Source organism: Pyrus communis, chromosome 6, assembly GCF_963583255.1.
Source record: "Pyrus communis chromosome 6, drPyrComm1.1, whole genome shotgun sequence".
Lineage (NCBI taxonomy): Eukaryota > Viridiplantae > Streptophyta > Magnoliopsida > Rosales > Rosaceae > Pyrus > Pyrus communis.
The window spans coordinates 15,234,037-15,260,024 of NC_084808.1; the positions used below are offsets into that span (position 1 = coordinate 15,234,037).

At 35.8% G+C, this 25,988-nt stretch overlaps 3 protein-coding genes across 5 annotated transcripts in view; all 3 read right to left on the bottom strand.

Moving 5' to 3' along the window:
• Positions 1-920: 920 nt before the first annotated feature.
• Positions 921-1,424, bottom strand: LOC137736112 (uncharacterized). Its single transcript, XM_068475444.1, has one exon. The coding sequence runs from the start codon at positions 1,422-1,424 to the stop codon at positions 921-923; it is 504 nt and encodes a 167-aa protein (XP_068331545.1).
• Positions 1,425-13,727: 12,303 nt separating this feature from the next.
• Positions 13,728-15,130, bottom strand: LOC137738100 (protein LIGHT-DEPENDENT SHORT HYPOCOTYLS 4-like). Of its 2 annotated transcripts, none has more exons than XM_068477705.1 (2): positions 14,290-15,130; positions 13,728-13,958 (listed from the first exon to the last, which is right to left on the bottom strand). In XM_068477705.1, exon 1 carries the CDS (start codon positions 14,890-14,892, stop codon positions 14,293-14,295), a length of 600 nt encoding a protein of 199 aa, XP_068333806.1. In that variant the 5' UTR covers positions 14,893-15,130; the 3' UTR covers positions 13,728-13,958; positions 14,290-14,292. The 2 variants fall into 2 exon arrangements, with proteins under 2 accessions (XP_068333806.1, XP_068333805.1); XM_068477704.1 differs by having other exon boundaries at positions 13,728-14,104.
• Positions 15,131-23,561: 8,431 nt separating this feature from the next.
• Positions 23,562-25,988, bottom strand: part of LOC137738099 (putative E3 ubiquitin-protein ligase XBAT35) — a 5,891-nt gene continuing 3,464 nt past the window's right edge. The window contains exons 7-10 of one of the 2 annotated variants that reach the window (XM_068477701.1): positions 25,278-25,380; positions 25,073-25,147; positions 24,710-24,795; positions 23,562-24,414 (exon numbers count right to left, since the gene is read on the bottom strand). In XM_068477701.1, the coding sequence (XP_068333802.1) occupies positions 23,722-24,414; positions 24,710-24,795; positions 25,073-25,147; positions 25,278-25,380 (957 nt within the window). In that variant the 3' untranslated portion in view covers positions 23,562-23,721. The remainder of the gene's footprint in view (positions 24,415-24,709; positions 24,796-25,072; positions 25,148-25,277; positions 25,381-25,988) is intronic. The other variant, XM_068477702.1, reaches the window with a different exon arrangement.

Genomic DNA, 25,988 nt, shown 5'->3' on the forward strand with positions numbered 1-25,988 from the left:
TATAAGCTAGGTGTAGGTTTTGGAATGATTATACTTGAAGTTTGTTGTTAGTTTTCGCGCGAATTATGAATGGTAGAGTTGTTTTTAAATTTCATGTGCTTGAAGCTTTGATACTGTCTTATAGTTTAATTTCCAATTCGCATAGTTGAAACATTATAAACGGTTTCCATTTGGTTTAACTTTGGTGTGGATGATGATGTGTACAATTGAATTTTAATTAGTACTGATGTTGATTGGTTCAAAATGAAAAATCCTACAAATAAGATGTTACAAGATTGATCTTGATAAAGTTTGGCAAACTCGAACTGTACCCAAGCAAGCCCGATTCAATTGAAAACCGAGCCTGAATGAACATGAACCAAACTCCAAGGCCAAATTGTGAAGGTGGGGTTAAGGTTGGGCTGACTACCTAACTCGCCCAAGTTGCACACATAAATGGAATGATATATTTATCTGTATGTGGTTGGTATTTGATCGTTATATTGCCAATATCTTGTCAAGTAGTTCAACAATTGAGATTTGATTTCCGATCATTTTAGTCATTTTAGGAGATTTGATTTACAATTTAGAAATGAGTTTATGAACCCTACAGGTTCTGCCAAATAAGTTATTGTGCGATACTGAAATACTCAACTTAATGTCACGACTCTCACGAAATGAGGATTATTAAACGTTCCATGGAGGGGGAAGAAGCTCCAAATGAATCGTCAAGCTTACATTGTGCTTTAGGATAAAACTGTTTATTATATTACAAATGTATAGGGCTTCTTTATTGTTTAGATCTTTCAATATGTTTCCAATTGGCACACTCATACTTGGTGTGGCTACTCTTACCAATGATTCTTCTTCTCAGCTCTTTTTTTTTAAAGAAACGTTAATAGGTTGTATTGATTGAAGGGAGACATTACAAGCAGTCAAAATTAATTCAAGCTAGCCTCCACCTCGAGTAAATCCCAAATTATACTAGGAGGGGACTCCAGCCATGTACAAATATGACTAAGAGTAAGGCCTAAACGACCAAGTCTAAGGGCGATTTCATTGGCTTGGCGGCGAAAGTGGGCAAAAGAAGCTCCAGTGATTGTGGGAAGGAAAGCCTTGATGTCTTCTAGGATTTGTCCAATAAAGGAGATATTGGTAGATGGATCTCTTAGCGAATCCACAATTTGGAGCGAATCGCACTCAAATAGAATATTTTGATATCTGATTTCGCTCACCCAAACCACCGCCAAACAAGCTGCCATAGCCTCTGCCTGGACAGGAGATAAAACATTGTTAATGCTTCCATATCTGGCGGCCACAAAGGAACTAGAATTTGTGTGGATCACACATCCAAAGCCATCTCGTTTAGTGATATCATTCCAAACATCATGGATATTAAGTTTAAGAACCCCTGAAGGTGGTGTGATCCATTTGGGATGAGCCATCAGCCTCATAGTATGTGGAGAGATAAGTGCAGAAGTGTGAGCCAAATCATGCCACCAATTTATACAGCAGGAAACAACCAAGTCAAGGGTCTCACACGATCCGTTCTAAAGTTTGTTGTTTCTAACTCGCCAAAATGCCCAACAAATCATGAGAAACGCCTTAAAGCCATGCTTGGGAATCTTATTAGCAACATCAAATGCCCACTATGAGAAGAAAGGTGGGTTGTGATCCTTGATAAGATTACCCAAAGTCGAGGACAACCAAGCGCACTTGGCAAAGGGGCACAACTTAAGGAGGTGGATGATAGATTCGTTAGGACCATTACAGAGGACGCAAGAAGTATCCACCACAATATGCCGCCTAGAAAGAATAGCTTTGGCGGGAACCAAATAATTGAAGAGGCGCCAGAAGCATATTTTTACTTTGGGTGGAATATTAGCATGCCAGACCTTAGACCAGAACCGAAGATAAGGATTCGTGGTTCCAGACGAAGAGGCCCCCGAATTATGTTGTAAGGCCCGAACTCTTGCCAGATGGTAAGCGCTTTTAACAGTGAAGATGCCTTTTTTGTCATAGTACCAGACCTGGAGATCTTGAGTTTGACAATAACTGATAGGGATGGAAATGGTGGCGCATGATTCCTCTACCGAGAAAGCAGATAATAAAAGATTAGTGTTCTAAGATCTGGTTATTGGGTCAATAAGCTCATTTACGTGGCTTAAGGAACATCCCTTCGGTTTAGCAGAGAAGGGACCAAATGTAGAGGGTAAAGGTGCCCATGGGTCTTCCCAGATTCTAATAGTAGTCCCTCATCTGATTTGCCACCGAGAACCCAATGTAAAGATGCACCTAGCGGCGCAGATACTTTTCCAACAATAAGAATCAGTGGGGCAAATAGAAGTCTCAATGAAAGACGAGTTAGGAAAATACTTCACCTTTGGGATCGTAGCCACTAGAGATTGGGGAGTAGTGAGGATACGCCAACCTTGCTTAGCTAGCAATGCCAGGTTGAAGGCATGCAAATCACGAAACCCGAGTCCACCTTCCAATTTTGCGGTGCAAAGTTTGTTCCAAGAGCACCATTGAAGCTTTCTTTCTCCCTCTAAACTGTTCCAGCAGAAAGAGGCCACAATTTTATTTAAATCCTCGTAGAGGTGTTTTGGTAGAAGAAAACAGCTCATGGTGAAGATAGGGATGGACTGAGCAACAGTCTTGATTAGAATTTCTTTTCCAGCAACACTTAAGAGCTTCCATTTCCAACTCTGGAGTCTTTTGCACAGTCTATCCTTAATAAAACCAAAACTTCATGAACGGTTTCTCCCAACAAAAAACGGCATACACATATACTTCTCGTGGTAATTAACCACCCGTACACCTAACAGGGCACCCAATCTCGCATGGAGGGGAGATTTGATGTTACGACTGAAACAAATTTCGCTTTTTTGGAGGTTAACTTTTTGGCCAGAAGCTGATTCATAATCATAAAGAACCTTGGCAATTAAAAGGCAATCTATTTCATTAGCCTGGCTGAAGAGAAGACTATCATCTGCGAAAAGCAGATGATTAACCGTGGGGGCACCTGGACAAATAGAAATACCAGTGAGGAGATCGTCCCTTTTTGACTTTGCCAATAATGCCGAGAGGCATTCGGCGCATAGGAGGAATAGATAGGGCGAGAGGGGGTCACCTTGCAGAAGGCTGCGAGAGGAGTGAAGGTAACCACGTGGGCATCCATTTATGATAAAGGAATACAAGACCGTAGTAACCATAGCCATAACCAGGTTAGTCCAAAGAGGAGAGAAGCCCAGCTTAAGAAGAATAGCCCGGAGGTATGGCCACTCAATGCGGTCGTACGCTTTACTGATGCCAAGCTTCAATGACAGGAAGCCGTTCTTCCCCCAACGCCTTTTAGCAAGGAATTTGGAGATCTCAGATGCAATAATGATATTGTCTGATATATGCCTTCCAGGGATGAAAACGCTCTGAGATAGAAAGATAATATTCGGTAGGATGCCTTATAGTCTGTTAGCCAAAACCTTGGACACGAACATTGCAAAAGCTGATAGGGTGCAATTGGGTCATATCCTTAGGAGTTTTCTGTTTGGGGATGAGAGAGACAAGTGTGTAGTTGATTTGTTTGAGTAGTTTCCTAGTAGAGAGGAAGGAGAGGACCGCAGACGTGACATCGGAACCCACAATGTGCCAAAAGCGTTGGAAAAAAAAAGTGGTGTCATCCCATCAGGGCCCGATGCCATCGATGGCTTCATTTGGAAAACAACAGTTTTCATTTCCTCTGCAGAAAAACCCCTGATCAGCTCCTGATTCATAGCGGACGAAACTTTGGGCTCAATAGAATTAAGCACCAAATCAGGGTTATGTGTTGGTGAGGAGGTTAACAAATCACTATAGTAATTAAGCACAGTATCCTCAATACCTCTGTCATCCTTCACCCAGAGGCCTCGGGCATTTGTGATTCCCTTAATATGATTTCTCATTCTCCGATTGTTAGCCTTGTGATGAAAGAATTTGGTGTTTCTGTCACCATCTCGTAACCAGAGTGAGCAAGATTTAAATCTTCAGAAAGACTCATCGAGCCCCAACAATTCATCAAGATGAGCCAATAAATTTGATCGTTCCGCTAAGGAGTTCTCCGATAAGGGTTGGGCTAAGATGAAACCCAATTTGGCCCTCACTTGAGAGATTTCCTCCTGTCTTCCCCTGAAACAGTAGTTGCTGCCATTTGAGGAACGCCACCCTAACAGCTTTTATTTTGTTGATAACGTAGAACATTGGAGTACCCACCATATACTGAGCCCAAGCATTGTGGATGACTTCCTCACATCCATCATGGTTAACCCAAAATTCCTCAAAACGGAATGAACGGCAGCGATGAGACTTATGCGCCGGCGCACCATCAATGGATAGGAGGAGAGGTACATGCATGGTCGGACTTGCTGGGATCAAGGTGAGTAACAGTGGCATTGATGAAGGGAGGATACTGAGGGTTTAGGGTTTAGGATACATGGACAAGAATCTTGTCAATGATTCTTGGATCAGTTTTTTAGTCCTCTCCGTTAGGAGTTAATGGGTTCTACTATCAAGATAGGGGCTACTAATATATCAGTGCTTTGTAAAGAAAACTAGGTGAAGCACTCGAAGCATCCCAGTTCAGTTAGCGTAGCAAATGTAGTCACCGTCTACATGGGGTTTCACATAAGAAACACAATAAATTTGCAGACGTTAGTGATGAGATGTATGATTTATTTTACGGATTGAGGATTCTATGGATGAAGACGAAAATTGACGCTCTAAAGATTGGTATTATGAGTTTTCTCTATACCAATTGACATATAATATATCTTTTTATGTCCACGAGTATACAGCCTAATTTCTACAAAAAATCAAGAAAGTTTTAAATCTTCATCATATCCAAACCAGCTATACAAAGAAAAAGAGTACTCCAATTATTTCAAAGCAAAAAAAATTCGCGATATTTGTGATGAAACAATTAAGAACATGCACTACTTCACTCATCTATGCGAAGAAATTACTCCGGCATGTTGTGTAACAATATGGAACCAAGCATACAATTTGTCATGCTCATCTGAACGATGGAACTTGGCTATTTTGTACTTGTATGAGATTGAAGACAAGGATTAATGCGTCCCTCGGTGTTGGTCGAGAAATTTGCTCGGATTTTTATTCAACTGTGGTTTTTGATATTTTAGAACGCGAGCCTCTTGTGTTGTAAATTGAAAGAACTTTTGAAAACAGTCAATATGAAAATCTTGGCGAACGTTCCTGTTTTCTTAGTTGGTAGAAGGGAGATGTCAAGAATTTTGGAGGAAGAAGAGAAGAATCTTCCAAAGAGCCTGTTCTTGGGTTAACATTAACTGAAGATGATTCGTCAACTATCATCAGCGTTGCATGTTGTTCTCGGAGAGAGAACAACATTGTAACAACCCAACAAACTATGGGCGAAGAACTGGAAGCAAAATATTAAGAAGGAATGTGTCAAGCGAAAGGTTACGATTATGATGTTAGCAGCGACAATGGTAAAATAACTGTAGCAGCACCAAAGATTAACCTATCATTTACATCACCTTATACAACCAGAAATTTGGTCATAGGCATTACTAGATAGACATTGGATAAATTAAGATTCGATGTTTTCCTTAGTTAGGGAATTTTAACGAAAAACCCACGATACTGTGTTAGTTATTAGAGAGTTTTAACGAAAAGCTCACTGTACTATTCACTTTAACGAAAAACCACATTTTTACACTAAAAAGTCAATTCTGGTACTATTCACTTTACCCTTTATTTTGTCCTTATCATTAAAACTCGAAATTTTCAAACCCATTTCATTATTTTTCTTTAGTTATTATGGTATCAAATCAAATTTATAAATAACGAAAGGTAGGAAATAAAATACAATTAATCTCAAACTTAACAATCTCTAATACTTTATTTTTTTCTTTTTCTTCCACACATACTACGTACCTTGCCTCATGCAATGCAATGATTTTTTTGAACGTATAAATAACATCTTTCTCTCAAGATTTCAAAGAAGGGAGTAGAGACTAGAGATGCAAGCAGAAGAGGAGGCATGATAATCCCTCTTATCAATATAATAAAAGCCTAGGGCTCCTTAATTGTTTAGATCTTTCAATATGCTTCTAGTTGGCGTATGCAAACTCGATGTGGCTACTCTCGACATTAATTTTATTATCAGTTCTTGAGTGCACTTTGTATAAGGAGTTAACGAGTTATATTATTAAGATATTGGATACTGATATACCAGTGCTTCGTAAAGAATGCAAGGTGAAGCACTTAGAGTTCTACATTCTGGTTCAGTTAATCGACACTAAGCGCATCATAACTCTTTTGATTGATGTAGTTATATTCTGCATGGTGGGCTTCACACCCGAAACACCGTTTACAAATTTGTAGATATGTTAATATGATGATATGTTTGATTTGTTTTCCGGCGCTAGGATAGATTTGCTTAGCCTCTCAGCCGGTTATGGAGCCTTCGAAAGCAAAGCACCACAAGGACGGTGTGAAACTAAACTTGTGAAATGGCAAACATGGTATAGAACTTCTTGCCATAGCACTCTATAATTCCCCCCAATTTAACCACTTTGTAATTAAGTTGGAGCACCGACTAGAATCACTGACTTCTCTAAATTAAGCCGTTATGGGTAAATGTCAAAATGGTCTATCTATTTTACTTATTTAGCCAACTTAGCTAATCTATGGTTTTTGTTAGCCTATATAGTCCCTTTTATCGGTAAATGTCATGAAACGGCTTAATTAGTCTCTGCATTTATCTATTCAGTCAATTTAGTCTTTGTGTTTTCATCAAAAAATATGATTTCGGGTCTATATAACAATATTATCGTCGTAAAAAAAAATATTGGGTAAGTTAAAAAAAATGGAAAATGTTCTCATGAAACGGCTTGAATTGTGGTAAGCACTCTATTAAAATACCAATTGATTAGTAGTTTAATAACACTCTTTAATAATATAAGTTGTATAAACAATATACTTGAAAAAGTCATTAAGTAAGGTAATATACAGTAGGATGAAGACTATCATTAAAAAGATTGGCCGACTTCCTTCTGGAAAGTTAGCATGCATGTGACTTGCCAGTTGCCATGCACCATCTTCGGTGTGGTGTGAACTGCTGGCCGATTTGGAACCTGAGATAAGGTTTGATTGGATTTATGATTCGGACCCTGCAATTAGGACCCTGCCTAACAATAACATGTATAGGATAACTCCCTATCCACCAACTTATCAATTAAAGATTGAATACCTAAAACTCGTAACCTTTTAGTGTTATTTCAAATTGATCTCAATATTTTTTTAAATTCCAAATAAGTACCCAACCTATTAAGCATGTCACATCCGTTATGTCCCAATTGATTTTTTTCATTAAATGTACATGTGCAACAATGAGTCCCACTTATTTGCTTACTTTGACACTAAAATAATAATAAAATAACTTCAAAAATGACATGAAGATGAAAAAAAAAAAAAAAACAAATCCATGAGTAAAATTGAAAACGAATATGTAGATCGGGTAATCTCCTAACAAAGAAGAGGGTTAAGAATTCATATAGGATATCAAAGAGCTTGTTTCTACTCATGTGATTTCCTCATTTGCCGAGTTTTTGCTAGTCAAGCTTTCAGTTCTTTATTGTGAGCAATGAAAATATGGTGGTGGCCGTATCATGGTAGTCCATACCATTTCAACAGGCTCTAATACCTTATTCTCAATATTGGCAGCTTGAGTTGTAGGATGGAGTTTGTGGTTGTGCGTTGGGTTGGAAGTGATGGAATGAAGGGTGTGATGGTGAGCGTTACTTGGTGGAAGCCATGCTTCCATAACCTTCTATTGATGATGGAGACAAAATAAACCCTAGTTAATGTGACAAAAAATTATTGGGACTTAAAGGACGTGACATTTTCAATAGGTTGAATATTTGTTTGAAATGTTTAAAAAGGTTGAGACCAATTTAGAATGACATTAAAAAACTATCCAACAATTTATGACAAGAGTATATATTGTTACTGTTCCGTCACTAAAGATATAACGATATCTTGACATAAAATAACACGGTGCTAGTATGCTCCTATCATGTAAATTACTCTCATTACAGCTACCATTAAAATGAGCAATATACGATCGTGTTTGGCAAGACTATTAGATTTTTTAATATGGTGATATTGCCTTTTTTTTTTCTTCACATTGGAGACTTACCCCGAGTCTACTTTAATCTAAACTCATTATTAATTTTGCACTTTCTCATCGCTTGCACTAACCATGCGGGCATGCACAAAGGTTTTGAGGTGAGATTGTTTTATTTGTTTGTTCATATTCATAGTTAGTGTAAATATGAATGGCTCGTTTGGACATTTCATTTATATGACTTAAAGCTCTTTTAAAAAAGAAAATTTGAAACCAATGTTTAATAAAAATACAAGTTAATCCTATAAAGCATTTGAAGTGCTTCATGTAAGAAGCACATAATTTGTATTTCTTGTAGAAAACACTTCAAGTGCTTTTGCAACCCAAAAGTATTTTCTTTTAAAATGTTTTTAGTCATTTAAAAGCACTTCTAAAAAGCTAGAAGTTATTCAATCGATAAAATCCTTAATTTCCTCTCATTTGTTTCATAATATTGAGCAAAATCATTATCTGCCACGAGGCTTTTTTTGTTTATAGGTTATTGGCAACTTTTTTTTATTGATTATTGACAACTATAAGAGGAGACCAAAAGGCAAAGACACACTAGCACAAATCACTTCTTGTTCTTTATCCCTTGCTTCGAATAAAAAACTTTGGCTGAACTGGCATAATCCCTTCGTTTTGTAGTTAGCCTTGTATTGGTTGCTCATCAATACAATCATCATCTTTGTTATAAAAAATAGATTGTCATCCTTGATAAAATGGTTTTCGCATTAAACCTTTCGTGGCATATATCAGATTTTTTTTAAGGATCTAGTGGTTTCGTCATAACAGTTTATCTTTCATAATTTAATTGGATGATATAGTTACATAGCACACATGTGGCTTATGAAATTCACACACTGATGAATTTATTATGATACCATATAAAATATTGAGGTTCCAATCCCAAATTCATGCATACATAATTAATTATGTCTATTATATATATAATGACATAATGTCATACGGTATATCATCAGTGGCGATGGCAACTATAGCTCTTTTATTCTTACTTAACTTTCTGACGTAGAATATTTCTTCACATCTTTACACTTCGATTCAACACAAATCTCGGGCGTAAAGAAAACAGGGGCATATTAATTCGTAGCGAGTCACCGCTGACAATTTCATTTTAGTTAGTTCTCTTCGTTACAGATGCATTGGAGGCCTTCTGGCCTAGGATGCACTGGAGACAATATGGGCTTGTTCCCAAAGCTACGATGGATCAGAAAACTCCACACTGATCTTCTCTTCGAATTTTCCAATCCAAACTAGATAGGAGATATGGTGTAGGTTTATCAGGCTGTCACACGACTCATACCACATGCTTCTTTCACTAAAAGAATACCACACAGGAGTCCCCAAATGGTTAAGTACAAATTGTTGCTTAGATAGAAGTTTGCCATGCATCATTTTCTCAACAATTTATTTTAGTTTTCCAACAAAGAATGAACATTTTATTGGATTTCGTAACTTGACTATTTGGTTGTTCACAAGAGAAGGATCGATGCTTTGTGACCATCAAACGAAGAGTGCATATAGCAAAGAAAAAGTGTTGCATTTTGCATGATCCAGCCAGATCTTATAAAGTTGTACCTATTTATTTGAGCTTAACTTTTTTAACCAAATCTGGTACACAAAGCCCAAACTTGTACAGATTCTATTTCTCTCTGACGTAAAGACGGTTCTTCTTTTGTTTTAACTGCAAAAAATATAGCCTTCCAGTTTCCATCTCGGTTTCAACTTTACGATTATATTCGTAAACTTAAGAGTAACATTAGATGACTGCAATTTATATTGATAGGAACTTAAATTCCAGTTACCATCTCGGATCATCGCCATTTTACATTATTCATTACTTGCATTCGGAAGTTAGATTGGCTTGACCTGGCCTATTGATTCTCTGTGATCTGAATGGTAGTGGAGAGCTAGTCTTGCCCCACTTTGATCATGTTTTTGAAGAGGTCTTATGTTCGATTCTTATCAAAGACAAATTTGAATCACATTATTGCTAGTCCATTGTGAGGCTTAGCCCACTCCCCCACCCTCTTAGTGTAGATACTATCGTATGTTTAAAAAAAAAAACAATGTAATCTAACATCCACGACTTAAAGAGCAACCTTGGTATAGTGATACCAAAGTCATTTGGCATGATTAAATATCACATTAATATAATTATGTAACTTTGGACTGTAAATTTGAACGATTACGTTGTTACCCAACATTAACACCGTAAAGGGCAACCTTGGTATATTAATATGAACGTTATTTGATGTAACTAAATATAATGTTAATATAATTATGTAACTTTCGACTCAAATTTGAAAGATTAAGGTGTAACCTTAACTTCGACCTTGTATGTTGACATCATGTTGTAACACAATTACGATGTTGCGTAGGTTCATAATGTTCCCTGCTAATAACATACGTCTATACTATAATCATACTTCATTGAAATAATAATAATAATAAACGTAACTTTTGTAATAAAATCATGTTGAAGTACAAAAACCTACATTGACAAAGTAATAGAACGTCCACAATGTAACTACCAACCTTGCTATAGTAATGATCACACTATTCTTTGTCATTAACTTGAAACTTATCCAAATAATTATATAACATTGGAGTGTAATTTGAATCATCATAATGTATCTTAAATGGTTTTTTAAATAAGGTACCACAAAATCTCCCTACAATAATATGTCACTATATTCTATAATGCATGCTAGCTAGGTTTTAAAGCATTCCGTTTTAGAGCTATAAAAAAATGTAAAGCTTAACATAAATACAATATTGAAGTTCGATCGTCCAGAAGATTTTCCAAAGCCTATCCATGACAAAACTTATATTATTAATGGTTATTTTTATTTTTTTTAAGCTCAAAAACAAATTTTATTTTTGAAGAACAACTTACATTATACGAATACACTGTCAATATACCCTTTACATCGTTTTTCGTTGTAAATTTGAAAAATCCAGGCAGCTAGCAGTTTTATTGATTACTCTTAAGCAATCTAATTAACAGCCTAGCTAACACATTTCACGCACACAAATTTGGACATGTTTAATGATTCCCGAGTATACTACGAACTAAAAACTTAGCAAATGCACTATCAAAAACGACAAGATAATATCAAAATCTCTTGTTTGGTGTCTAGGATTAAAGTGAAATGGATTACCTTCTAAATTCAAAGTATATCAAAGGTAGTGGAGAATGATTTTTCATTTGAGGACTTAGAAAGGGATTAGACATGAAAGAAACTACTCCCTTCCAATTGTACCATTTGGGGGAAGATTGGAATGGATGAACTTTCTTCTTGAGTAATCCATCTCCTACCTCTATGTTGGCCACAATTTTTTCATTTCTTCCTTCAAAATACCTGAAAGTAGTTGTTTTTTCATTCCAATCAGTTCCTACGAAACGAGGCTAAAGAAACTTCCAGCCAAACTATAACTGAATGCTTGTAGTTGACAATAGCAACCACACAAAGCTAGAGATTACTTTCAATATATATAAGATCCACTAATGGAAATGTAAGGGGTAGAAGGGATACATACAGTTTTGCCACTGTCATTGAAGAATTCTGTTTATTGCCAACCGTGTTACCAAAAATACAGTGATACATGAATAGCATGGTTTCAGACCGGAGCAAAATGTAAAAGAAAAAAGAAGATCAATTCTTGTTAGGTAGCTTAGCTTGTAATAATCTAATCCCCAAGTTAGCAACAAGGTAGCTTTTTTTGGGGTTCTAGCTTTTACCAACACTAATTTTTATATAAATATAGTATGCATAGATAGTCAATACGATTGACATGCTTGCAATCCCTTATCTGTATTCAAACAAAGGGGAAAATTCAGACTTAAACTTACGTTGAAATTAAAAATAAACAAAACCTTAATAGATGGATCTCATTTAACAACGACTTAACCTAAAAGTCACCATTTGAATGTGTTTACATGCATGTTTAACAAACAATCATAGCTCATAAACTAAGTTGAAATTGTCCAAACAAAATTTTATGATCGAAGAACCTGAGAGTCCATCATACAAGCACCCGAAAATAAGCTTCATACTCTCTTATGTGTGCTCGCACATATCTACATAGAGGAGTAAAATTAACATTCATAAGACACCCTACCTGGTTGCAAATTAGTCGAGAAAACTTAGCTGCCTCAATTAACACTCAATTGTGCAATAACAACAAACTATTTGGATGTCAGCATTCAACTTAAAATCAATTGATAATAAGAAGATGTGTTAGGTCCAATTATCATCTCCCTAATGTGGTGGACTTAAACCTTAATTTGGCATTCTTGATCACTACTCTAATTATCATGTCCCCGATAGCAAATATCTATATCATACATAAGTCTAAATTAATCTCCCACATATATAAAAAAAATATCATAATGCACAGCTTATATTAAAAATGTAAACAATAGCACGGCAGAGAACACTTCAATCCATACAATGCACAACTTAGTTAAAAAAATCAAACAAGTAGACAAGTGCAAGTATATCAATGCTTCTGTTACTATGAGCAAGGTTGTGAAAATAAGGTTTGATACACGCGTTTATCAGATGCTTAAATAATTAAGTCCATCTCATCCTCCTCCTCATGATTATCACCAAGTAATTAAATTCATCTCATAAAATCTTAACCTGGCTTGAAATATAAATACTTGATATTATTATTCTCTCATGCAACTCAATATATTATATATATCTCTAGATGTTTTTAATTTAAATTAACATGGAGTTTGATAATATAATACTTACTACTAGTTTTTATATTGTACCTCTCTCATGCAACTTTTTTCCTTTTTTTTTTTTTTTTTTTTTTTTTAGTTTGCATTTTGTCCATATACAAATGATGCTGAGAGATGAGAGAATAAAATCGAAGACTTCGTCTGCAGGGTAAATTATGTCAGTCTATTTGAGTTACAAGCCCTAACCCCTTCGTCTGACTTGAATGGTATATTGAATATTTTAAATGAAAGCTAGCTAGCTTGATATTGTTTATGACTTGAATATACACACACACTATTTAACGATTATAAGACTTCACTTGTTTAATGTATTTCTCCGCTTTCGGTAACAAATGAAGCACAAAGAGTGATATGACACATTTGACAAATGAAGGACACCTCATATTGGCAAAGACACATCTCCCCACATGCATATATACATACACACACACACACACACACACATAGCGAATGAATATAATACATTCATAAAGGTTTAATTGCAGAAACTCCATCATCTACCGATTGCATATTTACATTAGTGATTGAAAGGTTTTGTTCTCTGTTCACTCAACTTCCACTTCCACGGTGACGATCGAAAAGCTCACAATCCAATCCAATGGAGGAAACAAAAGAAGAAATTTGACCCTTATATGTCGATACCAAAAATAAACAAGTACAGACTGTATACACATCGTGCTAGACAAATCTGACACAGGATCGATCCCCTGAAAAGTTATATCTACCAAACTGTTCAATGATTTGCCAACACGCATTTAAAGAATATGAAAATTTTCAAAAGGAGACATAGAACATGATCTGCAAATCTATTACTTCTCACCAATTGACCTTTTAATAGTACATAGCCATGACATGTTTTATGCTAAGTCATACTGCTAATAATATTCATTACTAGAACTAGTACTTATAATATTCATTACTCCCAGCCCAACTGCTAATTTGCTTATACTACAACATTGCACCTGCTGTCTGCTTATCAATCCAATTGTTCAATATCTGACAGTCCAATTAAGCATGCTTCTGAAGAAAAAAAATAAAAATAAAAATAAGTCCGATAGATATATAAACTTACAAATACAAAAGATGACGACAAAAAGTCCTGTGATACCACATGACTAGAGACGGCACGAAGAAGTATATATCCAGTTGTAGATAAGTTGTTCCGTCTGATGAGAGAAAGACAATAACAATTAATCTTTCTATAGAGTGAGAATAACGTGCCGCCCTAAGAAGACTCATTAACATAGCTAGGGCAAAGAAAATTATATGTATGATAGAGATAATTAATTAATTAATCAAATGAAGATTTTGATACTAGACCAAAAAACCAAACAGCTTTTTAATTACTGACTTATTAGCTTGCACTCGGAGGAGCCGGAGGCGGTATTGCTTGAACTGGAAGAATAGTACTAGTACTACTACTACTACTCTGTGGTGGGCGCTTCCGCTTCTTCTTTTCGTAGCTAATTCCTCTGGCTTTGGCCTGAGAATCTCGAACCTCACGCAGGTAAAGCCTCACAGCACGAGCCCCAAAAGGATTTGCCTCAGGCTTCCCGCCGTGCTCTTCAAAGGCGGCTCTGAGGCGGCCAATGAGGGCATCGAGGCTTCCCCAAGCTTGCCGCAGAGGGCAGGGGCACGGCGCAGGAGGGTTAGGGTTCCCGAAGAAGGGACACATCTGGATGTGCACCTTGGTCTTCCCAAACTGGTCTAGGTACTTGAGGAATTCAAGCACGTGGGCCCCACTGCACTGCGAGAGGGACAACGGTGGCCTGTGGTTGCGGAGGTACTGCCCGAAGGTGTTCCAGTCTCGCCGCTTTTGGTTCTCGTAGCGGCTTAGAGTGGAGCTCGGTGACAATGAGGAGGAGGAGGATGAGTTGGTAGTGATGGTGGTGTTGATGTTGATGCTTGAAGTATTTGATGAGTTGGAAGGGTCAAATTCTTGAAGTGAATCCATGGATGGCCGATTAGAAGAACTCAAAGAACAATTGAGCTGGGTTTCCAATTATATGGTTGAGGAATGAGGATGGGGATTTTATAAGGATAGATCAAGTGAGAAAAGTGGAGTAGGGTTAACTAGCTATATATAACCTTTTGTTTTTATTTTCTACAGTATATACTACTCTTCCGAGGTTTCTTTTAGAATCCTTGTTTGATCAAATACTAGAAACCCTTTGAAAGAGGTTATGGTATGAGGTGGCTTTTGTTTATTACTTTGTTTCATGGGAACATTTTATGATCTGCCAGATTTATATATATATATATATATATATATATATTTTTTTTTTTTTTTTGCCCCGAAAAACGGGGGAGCAACTCAGTTCAGGCCAACAAATTGAGAGAGGGAGATAGAGTGTGTGCGCGGTAAATGGGTAATAAGTGCGAATGAAGTCTCTCCTCAAATAGTAGGGTTTCTGTAGAAATGGAAAGAGGTTGACAGTGAGAGAGAGAGAGAGAGAGAGAGAGAGATGGGATGGATACATGATAAAGGCAATGGGGTCAAAAAATATGAGGGAATAACATGATTTGTTTCTTTACCTTTTGTATTGATTGACAACACCTTTTCTTCAATTACCACTTTGCCCTACATTCATTTTTTTGGGTTGAGATGATCATCTTCTCCTGATTTGGTATTCCTCCGTTTATAATTAAATGAGAGTTCTTAAATTCGAATATAATAAGTATAGTGAATTTGATATTAAATTATTATTAAGCTTAATTGGAGCAATGATCTCTGAATTTTATCTTTAGTTTATTTGAGTCCTTGAATTATGTGTTGTACCAGTAGTCATTTTCACTAGCGTCGTCTACTTTTCCGTTAAATTTAGGAGTATATTAGGAACTTCATCCCAGATCACTAAAAATGAATTTAAAAATGAGAAATGAGAGAAAAAACTTTTGAAATCGCATTGTCTAATATTTACAAATTGCTAAAATCAAACCATTTCATTTGTATTTTTATAGTTCAAATTTCATTTTGTTTTAAGTTTAGATATTAATTTATAAATTTTCATTTGTTTCAAAATTGAAGCCTAAAATTTAAACAATGAGCTGTAAAGTCAATTTGCCTTAGGAGTCTCGACTAATTACTTAGATAGGAATTCTCTCAAGTCCGATTGATTCTTTATCTTAAGTCTTAACTGGTGAAGAGTCTTTGATTCTCTCGCCAAAAGATATTACTTCATCAGCTTTCTCGGTGAAGGAAAGTGTTACTTTGAGGTTACTTTTAGGGTGTGGCACACAAATAGCCGAACCATTATTGAACTTCACAGAAATTGGCATAACCTTGTCTTTAGGTTATAGAACCCAAGACTGAGAGTGTTTCTTTCTCGGCCGAAGTCTCTCAATTCAGGAGTCAACAATGCATTTCACAACATTTATCACATTCAAGACATTTGTCTGACTAAACTCGATAGCGAATTGGCACACTCGCATCAGCATTCAACCCACCAAAAAATGTATTTAGCTCATTGTTACTTAACTTTTGCGCCACATAGGCTGTGTAATTTTTGGAGTCAATAGTTATATACCAACATTGCATGCTTGCAGCTTAGGGATAACTTTTTTTTTAAATATTTTTTTAATCAAGCTTAGGGATTATATTTAGCAGTCAATGACTTAACTCTATCAAATATATAACGGCTTTCCTGGAATTGCCATGTTTATGCGGTTAATTTTCTTCTTAGTTTCTGATGATAAGTCATGTCATCTGTCATGTCAGGATCCATTAATTTGAATGAGAAAATGGCAATGTAGGAACCAGACGACCATAGACAGTCAAGCACGTACAAGTCATTCTCAAATTGAAAAGAGCTGCCACTTACGGTCATTGGATTCAATTAATCACAGAGGATGAAGGTGATACTTTTCGTTGGACTTGAATTTTCTCTCTTCCTCTTTCCATTTCCTCTTCTCACATTCTGTTATTTTATCTTTATCTTGCTATAAAAATTAATATAAAATGTTGACGTGGCTTAACCGTGACTGTTCAAATAGAAGGGGAAGGAAGGGGAGGGAAAAAAAGAAGGGAGAGAATCCTACTCCCTTTTCATTACAATAATTAGAAAAGTGGTCTCTAAATTCTAGTTTGGAGCTCTGATATTTGAATTAAAAATTTGTGAGTATTTGTTTCTGAATTTGTTATAATTTAGAGTAATGATTCTTTTGGATAACTTCATTAGAACAATTCGGTCCATTTTTTGCTCATTTAAACCCTTTATTTTAGATGAAATTTCTAACAATGTTACACAAAATGAACATTGCTTCATATTGTGATAAGTTTAGAGAATACTCATTGACTTTTAGTTTAAAGGACTAATGTCTAAGGACCATTTCTAATGCAAGATTATACTCTTAAACCCACATTATGTATTCAAGTCTAAAAAGGATGGTGGATTTGAAAATTTCAGATTTTTTTTTTATTCTCCATATGCAAAGAGACTCTCTTAAAAATAAAATCAAATCATTTGAACCAAAATAAAAAATCTTAAAAATCATTCTGAGTTTTGATTCAAGTCTTTACAATGGAAGAGAAAACATTATATTGAAAACTCAAATTTGAGTTTAACAGTGCGTAACGATATCCTGTGCATTAACATTTCTTAACCTTAGGAAGGAATTTCTAAATGACACATTTCAAGTAATTAGTTTTTACAGTATTCTCACATGCCTTTATAATCCTCATGTAAATGCATTTCTAATCTCTTCTATTTAACATTTTGTAATCCATCACTTCATCACTTTATCTAAGTTCCTTGGAATTTGGAAGTTCTTCATCCAAAAATACGAAAAATGATTAATATCCCAAAGGTGAAGTGAATTAAAAGAGTGGAGGCATCAACTACATTCTTATTCTCTTTTATTATAGTTCCCTCTATCATTTACAGTCTAACAGTAACAAGTGAGGGTAGAGAATTAATTTGATTACACGCCAATTAATTAAACATGTAATCGTGATTATATTCCAGTTCGTACAAACATGATTGAATATGTTTCTTCTTTAATGAAAGGGGTTAAAACTTCAATCTTACTGCAAAGATTGATCAAAATCTCACGATCCGGCGGGGGCAGCGGGCAGAGGGCATAATATATATGTTAGCTTACCTGCATTTTCCCTGTTTCCTTTTCTCTTTCATTAAAAAAATATAGGATAAATTACATTTTGAATCCTCAAGTATGTATGTAATTACAATTTGTATATAACATGTTTAAAGCATTTCAATCTCATACATTTGCCTAATATTTCATTTCAATGTCACACATCTGTTAAGTTTTTTGTCAATATGGCAATTGAATGATGACGTGGCAAATATAGGACCTGCATTTTTGCTGATATGAATGTCAAGTTTGATTCGCATGGACAAGAAACTAATAATAAATTATTATTATTATTTATGGTGGTGTTCAACGCTGTAATCTTCACATCAGCGCTTGGTGAGTTCCTCATGTTTTAAAAAATTGCAGTGTACAATTCCTTGATGTGCAGCAGAGCCATCTCTGAAATTTTGAGGGCCCTGTGAGGAATTATAAAAGGGCTCTTCTTAAGACAGTCTTGCAAAAAAGATTGAACAATGCATTGATGCTAAAACTGAAACAAACTTTAAAAATCATACTAATTATCAATTTCCAAATATCATTTAATATAAAGAAAGTTACAAACAAAAAAACTATAATTATTAAATAATTAACAATCAATTCAATCTTAAGAAAGCAAATGAACAAAAGTTTTGATTTTCAGTAACAAAAAGTTTAGGGGGAGATAAATGAACAAAAGCTTCAAAAAGTCCAGCATTGAAGTTTCGCTTAGAGATGGTTCTTTGTGCATTTTTTGCTACAAAATCATCAATTAAACCTTCATAATCAATTTTGTCTAAAAAGCTACTTTCAATAGATATCAAAGCAAGCCCATCTAACCTTTCTTGCAACATGATTGATCCCAATTATGAGTTCAATAACTTTAACTTTGAGAAACTCCCTTTTGCAAATGTAACAATAACATAACTGCAATGCTTGCAGTAAAAAAACAACACATCCTCTTCAAGTAGTTCAATACATCAATGGATGTCTTCATTTCTTTCGATAAACGCTCTGATAAAAGCTTCAACTTTACAAATAATGCATCCCCATCAACATAAAAGAACTCACCTTTCTTGATAAAGATAAAGTTTTGAAGATGATCACAACAATCTTTCATTTTATTATTGTCCATCGAATTCAACCTTTCCAAAGTGAACAAAAACTCAAATATATTATCATATGCTTTATATTCATCAAAACTTCTATGAATCAATAGCTTGATATTATATAGTGTAATGAACTCTAAGAGATTCCTCCGCTAATTGGGATGACTCATCATCATTCTCATCAAAGTGGCTTTTTGTACGAACTTCACACTTTTTTGGAGACACGAGATCAATTTTCATCAGTTTTGATGTATAATAATATTCTATTTTAGATAGCAAAAATTGTTTGGGGGCCCTTAAATTTTGGGGCCTTGTGCGATTAAACGCTTCACTCTCCCCAAAGCCGCCTTTGATGTGTGGTGCCACCATGACGTCCCCGTTGTAGTGAAAAAGCTAAGCCAATACCAAGAACCTTGATTCATGAAACTTCAACGAATCAAAGGAGAGGCACTGGAATATGAACGACAAGAGCTTTGCCCACTCATCAACAAGTATAATCACGAAGGCGAGCTTGGAAACTGTATAGCAAAGCTTCTTGGAGACAAAGTGTAAGGACTTTTGTTAGGGAAGGGATGAAAACTAAAACATGTTGCTTGAGAATAAAGTGTGCTCCTTGAAAGAGGATAGAGGCTTGGGTGTCAAACGAATTGATCATTTTAATAATGCTTGTTTAGCTAAGTTAGGTTGGAAAGTTCTTACTAACGAGAATAACTGTTGGGTTTAAATTATCAAAAGAAAATACATCAGAAAGGAGAATTTTATGGAGTGTAAGATGAAGCAAAATCACTCTTTAGCCTGGAAAGACATTCTCCATAATAGACATATATTACCCATAAGGGGATGAGGTGGATTGTGGGTAATGGTATGATATCTTGTTTTGGACCCATCATTGGGTTCTTCCTTATCCTCTAATCCATTAAATCCTAGAAAACCAAAGGACGGGGATCAGCTGGGACCTCAAAGTGTGAATTTATTAATAATAATTGTTGGGATATGGATAAACTCAATAGATTGGTTGATCGTGATGTTGCCAGGAAAATTGCATGTTTTATGTGTGGGGTGATTCAAATAATGGTATGTTTTCTATTATGGGTGCAACTTAGATCCAAAATCAAAACCTCCATAATGGTAACAAACTAAGTTGCTTAAGAAAATATGGAAACTACTTATCCCTCCAAAGGTGAAGATGTTTTCTTGGCTCCTCATTTAGGAAAGTCTTCAAACTAGGAAATGTCTAAGTAAATTCGTTATAAATGCTGACAAAGTTTGCCCTTTATGTGGCAAAGATGAAGAGGATCAAAATAACCTTTTTCTTAAGTGCCACTTTGCAAAAATAGTTTGGAATTTGTCTCCTATTAATCTGTCGAGAAATAACAGATATTAGTTTGATAATATGGCGGATTGGATGGAAAGTTTGAGTTATTCAGATAAAGAGGATCTTAGTGAGTTGAGCAAAGCAATTCTCAATTGTTGACAAATATGGAATGAAAGAAATAATAAGGTGTTTAGGGGCATCATTCTATCCGTACTTGTTGCCTTGTCATTGTAGCTAGTGTGGGTTCTTTGTTCTTCAAGTGTAATTGGAAACCAAAATGCAAGGTTGTCACTTCTTTTGAGCAGGTCATTCAATGACACCCCTTGATCAGGATGTTATAAAGTTAAACTTTGATGGTTCTATTACTTCGAAGAAAGCTGTTACTGCCTTTGTGTTAAGGAATTATGAGGGTCGGGTTATTAGTCCTGGTGCATTTAATATTGACAAAATAACTATTTCTGGTGGAGGGGGATTCAAAGTTAATCATCAGTGTTGTTCAAGGAAGATGGGATGTCCCTTGGAACCTAATATCTATTTTTGAGGATAGTCGTTGGATGACCTCAAAGTTCAATTGCATAGAATGAAACCATGTTTTAAGAGAAGAAAATTTTGTGGCGGCTGTTGTAGCTCATTTAGGTTTAACTTTTGACATTCCGCATTTCTAGGATCATTGTCTCCCTTATGTTGTATTTAATGTCCTCAATTTTGATTGCTTGGGCTTTGGTTGTAGTAGAGGTTTCCCCCCTTAATGAAATTCTTTTTCTTGATAAAAAAATTATATATGATTGAGGTTAAGGGAAAGAATCTCAATTATTTAAGATTACAATCCCATAATTAATTATTAATTAAATTCAAGTCACAAAACCTTCATCTAATTAGTGCAACACAAGCTAAGTGATATATTAACCTAGAGGTATTTGTTGGTTTGCTCTCCGAACTTGTATAAAGTTGTCAGTTGTCTCCTTGAACTTTAATTTTAGCCAATTACCCCCTGAACTTTTATAATTAGCCAATTCCTCCCCCAAACTTTAAATTTAACTGATTACCCTCCTGAAATTTTATAAATAGCCAATTTCCCCCTAGCGTTATAATTTTTAAAAAATTTCATCCAACTTATATCCATCCAATTTTCCATTCTTTTTATCCCCATACATTTGTCATGTGGTGTCCACATGATCAAAATAGATGGAAAGTGGATGAAAAAAAAATGTAAAATCTAGCGTCAGGGGGGGAATTGGCTATTTATAAAAGTTCGAAGGGGTAATTGGCTAAAATTAAAGTTCAAGTAGGAAATTGCTAATTATAAAAGTTCATGGGGGTAATCGGCTAAAATTAAAATTCATAGGAAAAATTGACAGATCTATACAAGTTTAGGGGTCAAATTGACAAATATGCCTTAACCCTAATGATCTTGACCAATGAACAAAAAGGGAAGAAAAACATAATGGTACTATTATAATATTTTTCGAAGGTAAAAAAATAGTAGATTCTTTAGCTAAACTGATCCATGAGATTAGCATAACTTCTCACTTTGGTCTCTAATAATGAAAATTGATAAAAGTGATCCTAATTTTGTCAGCAGTAAATCATTTTGGTCATTCAGTGAAAAATATGTCAATATTCTCATTTAATTAAAAAGGTTGATTTGACAAAATATTCTTAAAAATATGATCACGTAGTCATTTACGTAACAATATAAGAAGTATATTCACAAAATGTCCAACTGAGAAACCAACTCACAAACGTAACTGAATATGCTGTAACAAAGATACCATGTCAAATATATATATGCAAATCAGGACCCAAAAAGAGAGGAATATATGTGATCATCCAATAGGTTTTGAGGTTGACAACCATGAGTGAGGCCGGCCAATGGCCAACAATTAACTAGGTAGATTCTTAAATATATTATTATTAGTAAGGGGAGATGAAGGTTCAAAATTATTACAATAATTTAGGAGAGGAAGAGTTTTTTAAGATGCTTTTATTCATGTGTGTGCCTCATGGGTTCCTCTTCAATTACTATGTGGCCAATTTGAGAAATTTCATATTTATGATCAGAACAATTCATATTATAAATCCCTCTGTAAAAATTATCTGCACAAAAAATCAATTAAAGATGAGATCGCTTAGTCATCAAACCGTATAAAAATGGACGGATTTATAGAAGAATTACGAACTTATCTATTTGCTACAATTAATTGACCAAACAACCTTAGTTTTAATTGATTTTTTGTACATATGATCTTTACATAATGATTTATTATATGAACGGTTTCCATTATAAGCACGAAATTCTGTGAATCGGGAAGTAAGTGAATTTAGGAGGATCTCCTCAATCTTGAGAAGCCAAGTCTTTTACGAACTTTTATGACACGATTACACCGTTACCACAATATCATATGTCAATCATAAATATTTCTCTTTACAACGTATCATTAATAATAATAAAATGTTATGATAACAATGTATTCGTGTAATGGAGGTACTCTCCATAACTGGATGTCCATATCGAACTATCTTTTCGGCCATTCTCAAATAGAGAACTCTAGAAAAGGAGTGGCAATCAAGGAAAAGTAGCTATTAGCCTTCAACCAAATACTATGTGGCTGACAATCCAAATATTCTTAACATAAATCAAAACATGAGACAGCGATCACAGCATGGTACCCTAAATTTTGTTTCGAATGCTTGGAGTCGTGGCAAGTTGGCTCAGCATAATTTGAAACCGGTCCACCATTTTTTCGTTTCTGAATCTCATATCAAACTTTTGCTTCTATTTCTGTGTTTCTGACCTTTTTTCTTTTCGAATATTAATGCCGGAGCATCCAAACCAACGGACCCGAATTGTAAAGGATGGGTTAGGGCGGGTTTGACCTTCCAACCCACCCAAGTTGCAACCCTAATACACAGAGAAGTGAAAAGAGTTCCTCCTCTCAAATCACAAAGTACATTAAAAGAGTTTGCAAACTGTAACTGGAGAGTAAAATCTCATTAACACCCAATTAGAAATGAATAAAATTTGAGCAGCCAGCCCCAACATTTTATGGAAAAATGAACTTTATTTACATATACAACTTATAATCAATCATGAAAAAAAATTAACACAGGCTGTCGTCTCGGCGGGACTTAAGAAAACATGGTGAAAGGTAATTAATATGTGGCAACATTTACAAAAACCTCAAGTCACATACAACTTCATCCAAGTACATACTATGATACAAACAAAACAATATTCTTCAAGCTGTTTGTAGTAACAATGTCGAACTTCAATATATTATGGATCACTTCACACAGTGTAAAGCCTTATAACTTGGTCTATCTTGGCTCGACAGACGGGGCAACCCCATTTCTTACCTGTAATCTCCTTCAAACAGGACATGCATCCAGCCATATGTCCACATGGGATGCAAGCTCCTTCAACTGGAGCATCCAAACAAATCACGCATGAACCGCTTTCACCTTTCTTCTCATCAATTTTAGCAGGTGTGCTTTCAAGGCTTGGGGATGGGATATCAATAGGACTGAAATCAATTGATGGATAGTGAATAGGAGCTGCATCTAGACTATCATCTGCAACCGGTGGGGCTGATGGGATTATATCTGAAGTAGGAGCTGTTTGGACGGAAGAGGTATCCTGGATTTCCACCTGCTGAGATGACTCTCCGACTTCGTTACTCTGAGTCCCTGACCACTCGCTGCTACTTACTTTTGAAGCAGCAGCTGCAGTTGGTGCACCACCACCATTGTAACTGTCAGTTCTCGTGGAGGCTCCGGCCCAACCATTATCACTACTGGATGAACTTGCTTCATAGGTAGGGTGTGGATTAGGATGGGATGGTCTCTCCTGCAAAGCAGACTGCATGGAGGCACTAATAGCCATGGTCAACTCTAAATCTTCTGCAGCTGGTGGTGCAGTTGCTGGAGCAGCTGGTGGTGCAGTTGCTGGGGGTTGGCTGTTACCCAAAAACGCAGGACGATCCTGAAAAATTTCACAAATATAATATATGATAGCCTCCCAATCACCACGCAAAAGATAAATGCTTGCTAACTATAAAAGGTACATATTGTCCATTCCCTTTTTTCACTTTTTCATTTCTAGGGGTGGATTTCACATGGAAAAGAAAACGGTCCATATAAATGGATTCAAACATAGCATTTCAAGAAATAATGAGACAAGAAATTGCAAAACACTTCACGTTAAACAATACAACAAGAAAAAGGATGGGAGTTAAAAACGTCATGTATATGGCAGAGAAGGATAAGATGAAATGTACCTGTGGAATTCCTTTGCATGCATTGCAAAACAACTGAAGTTGTTGCTTGTCATTCTCAACTGCAGCTGCAAGTTTGATGCGTGTTTCTGCAAAAGAAGGAATGCATAGTTTGGATGGGATTCTTTGCTGAGCTTAAATGGGATACTAACAAGAGAAACCTAACTCATGGACACGCACAACAATTAAACATCATTTTCTTCCTAGCTAGACGGTAAACCTAATATAGGTTGGAGGGTGGAGGATGGCATCAGTATATTACTGCAACACTTGATGTGGAAGATATCCAAAATCTTCTGCCAAAGTGCTTCTCAATCACTTCTATGATTTATATTGATTGGAAGTAATTAACAACAACGTACTTACGCCTAAGTTTTTGACGCCTACAACTAGCCTCTCGGGCGATGTACATGCTTCTTCTCCGTATCTTGCCTCTTGGGCCTATGCATGGACATAGAATTCAATTAAAAAGGGGCTAGGAAGTTAATGTGACATCAATCCCAGATTTATAGCCTAAAGAAATAAGGGTTAAAATTACTCAAACTGAATTATTTTGGAATAAAGGAATTACTTGTGAAGTTATCATGAATCACAACTGATGGATCAGACTGGTGTAACTTTGGTTCTTCCAGATTGACTTTCCACAATGCAATAACTGTTCGCGGTTTGGCGTCCTGCTTATTAAAAAGTTCAATATAAGCACACTAGAAAAATGATAGATGCATCAGTCAACTTACAGCCAAAATTATGCAAAACACAAGTGTGGCCTAGATATATCAATCCAGAGTAGATAAAGATATAGACATACATGATGCTGGACAGCTAATTCTATCAAAATGTTTGACAATAGGAAGTGAGCTCACAGCATCAATCAAGATAGCATGTACTTGTAAGAACACTAACAATAATGCAGAAGGCCTGAAAATTAAGCTACAAATCACCACATAGCATGAGTCAACTCCGCCTTCTGCACAGTACAAATCAAATATAAAGGAACCACAGCTATGCTAAGTTGCAAACTGAAGAAGCTAGAACAGAAGGCCAGAATAGAAGGCCTCTAGTGACAATTTATAGACCCATATTATTTGAATATGGTCAAAAATATAAGGTAGTGGGCAAATTGTCGCCACCAGTCATGTAGCAGCAACTGTGGCTGCTAAATGTTAAATGAAACATCGGACATTTCTCTGGAAGAGCCAAAGATGGTAGAACTACATAGCACCAAGGGGAAGCAACAACAATGTCAGGAACCACCTTGGTAACTCAGATGGGAAATGTATTC

Coding starts and splice junctions, on each gene's coding strand:
- LOC137736112 (XM_068475444.1), bottom strand. CDS start 1,424: ATGGCTCATCCCAAATGGATCACACCACCTTCAGGGGTTCTTAAACTT.
- LOC137738100 (XM_068477705.1), bottom strand. CDS start 14,892: ATGGATTCACTTCAAGAATTTGACCCTTCCAACTCATCAAATACTTCA.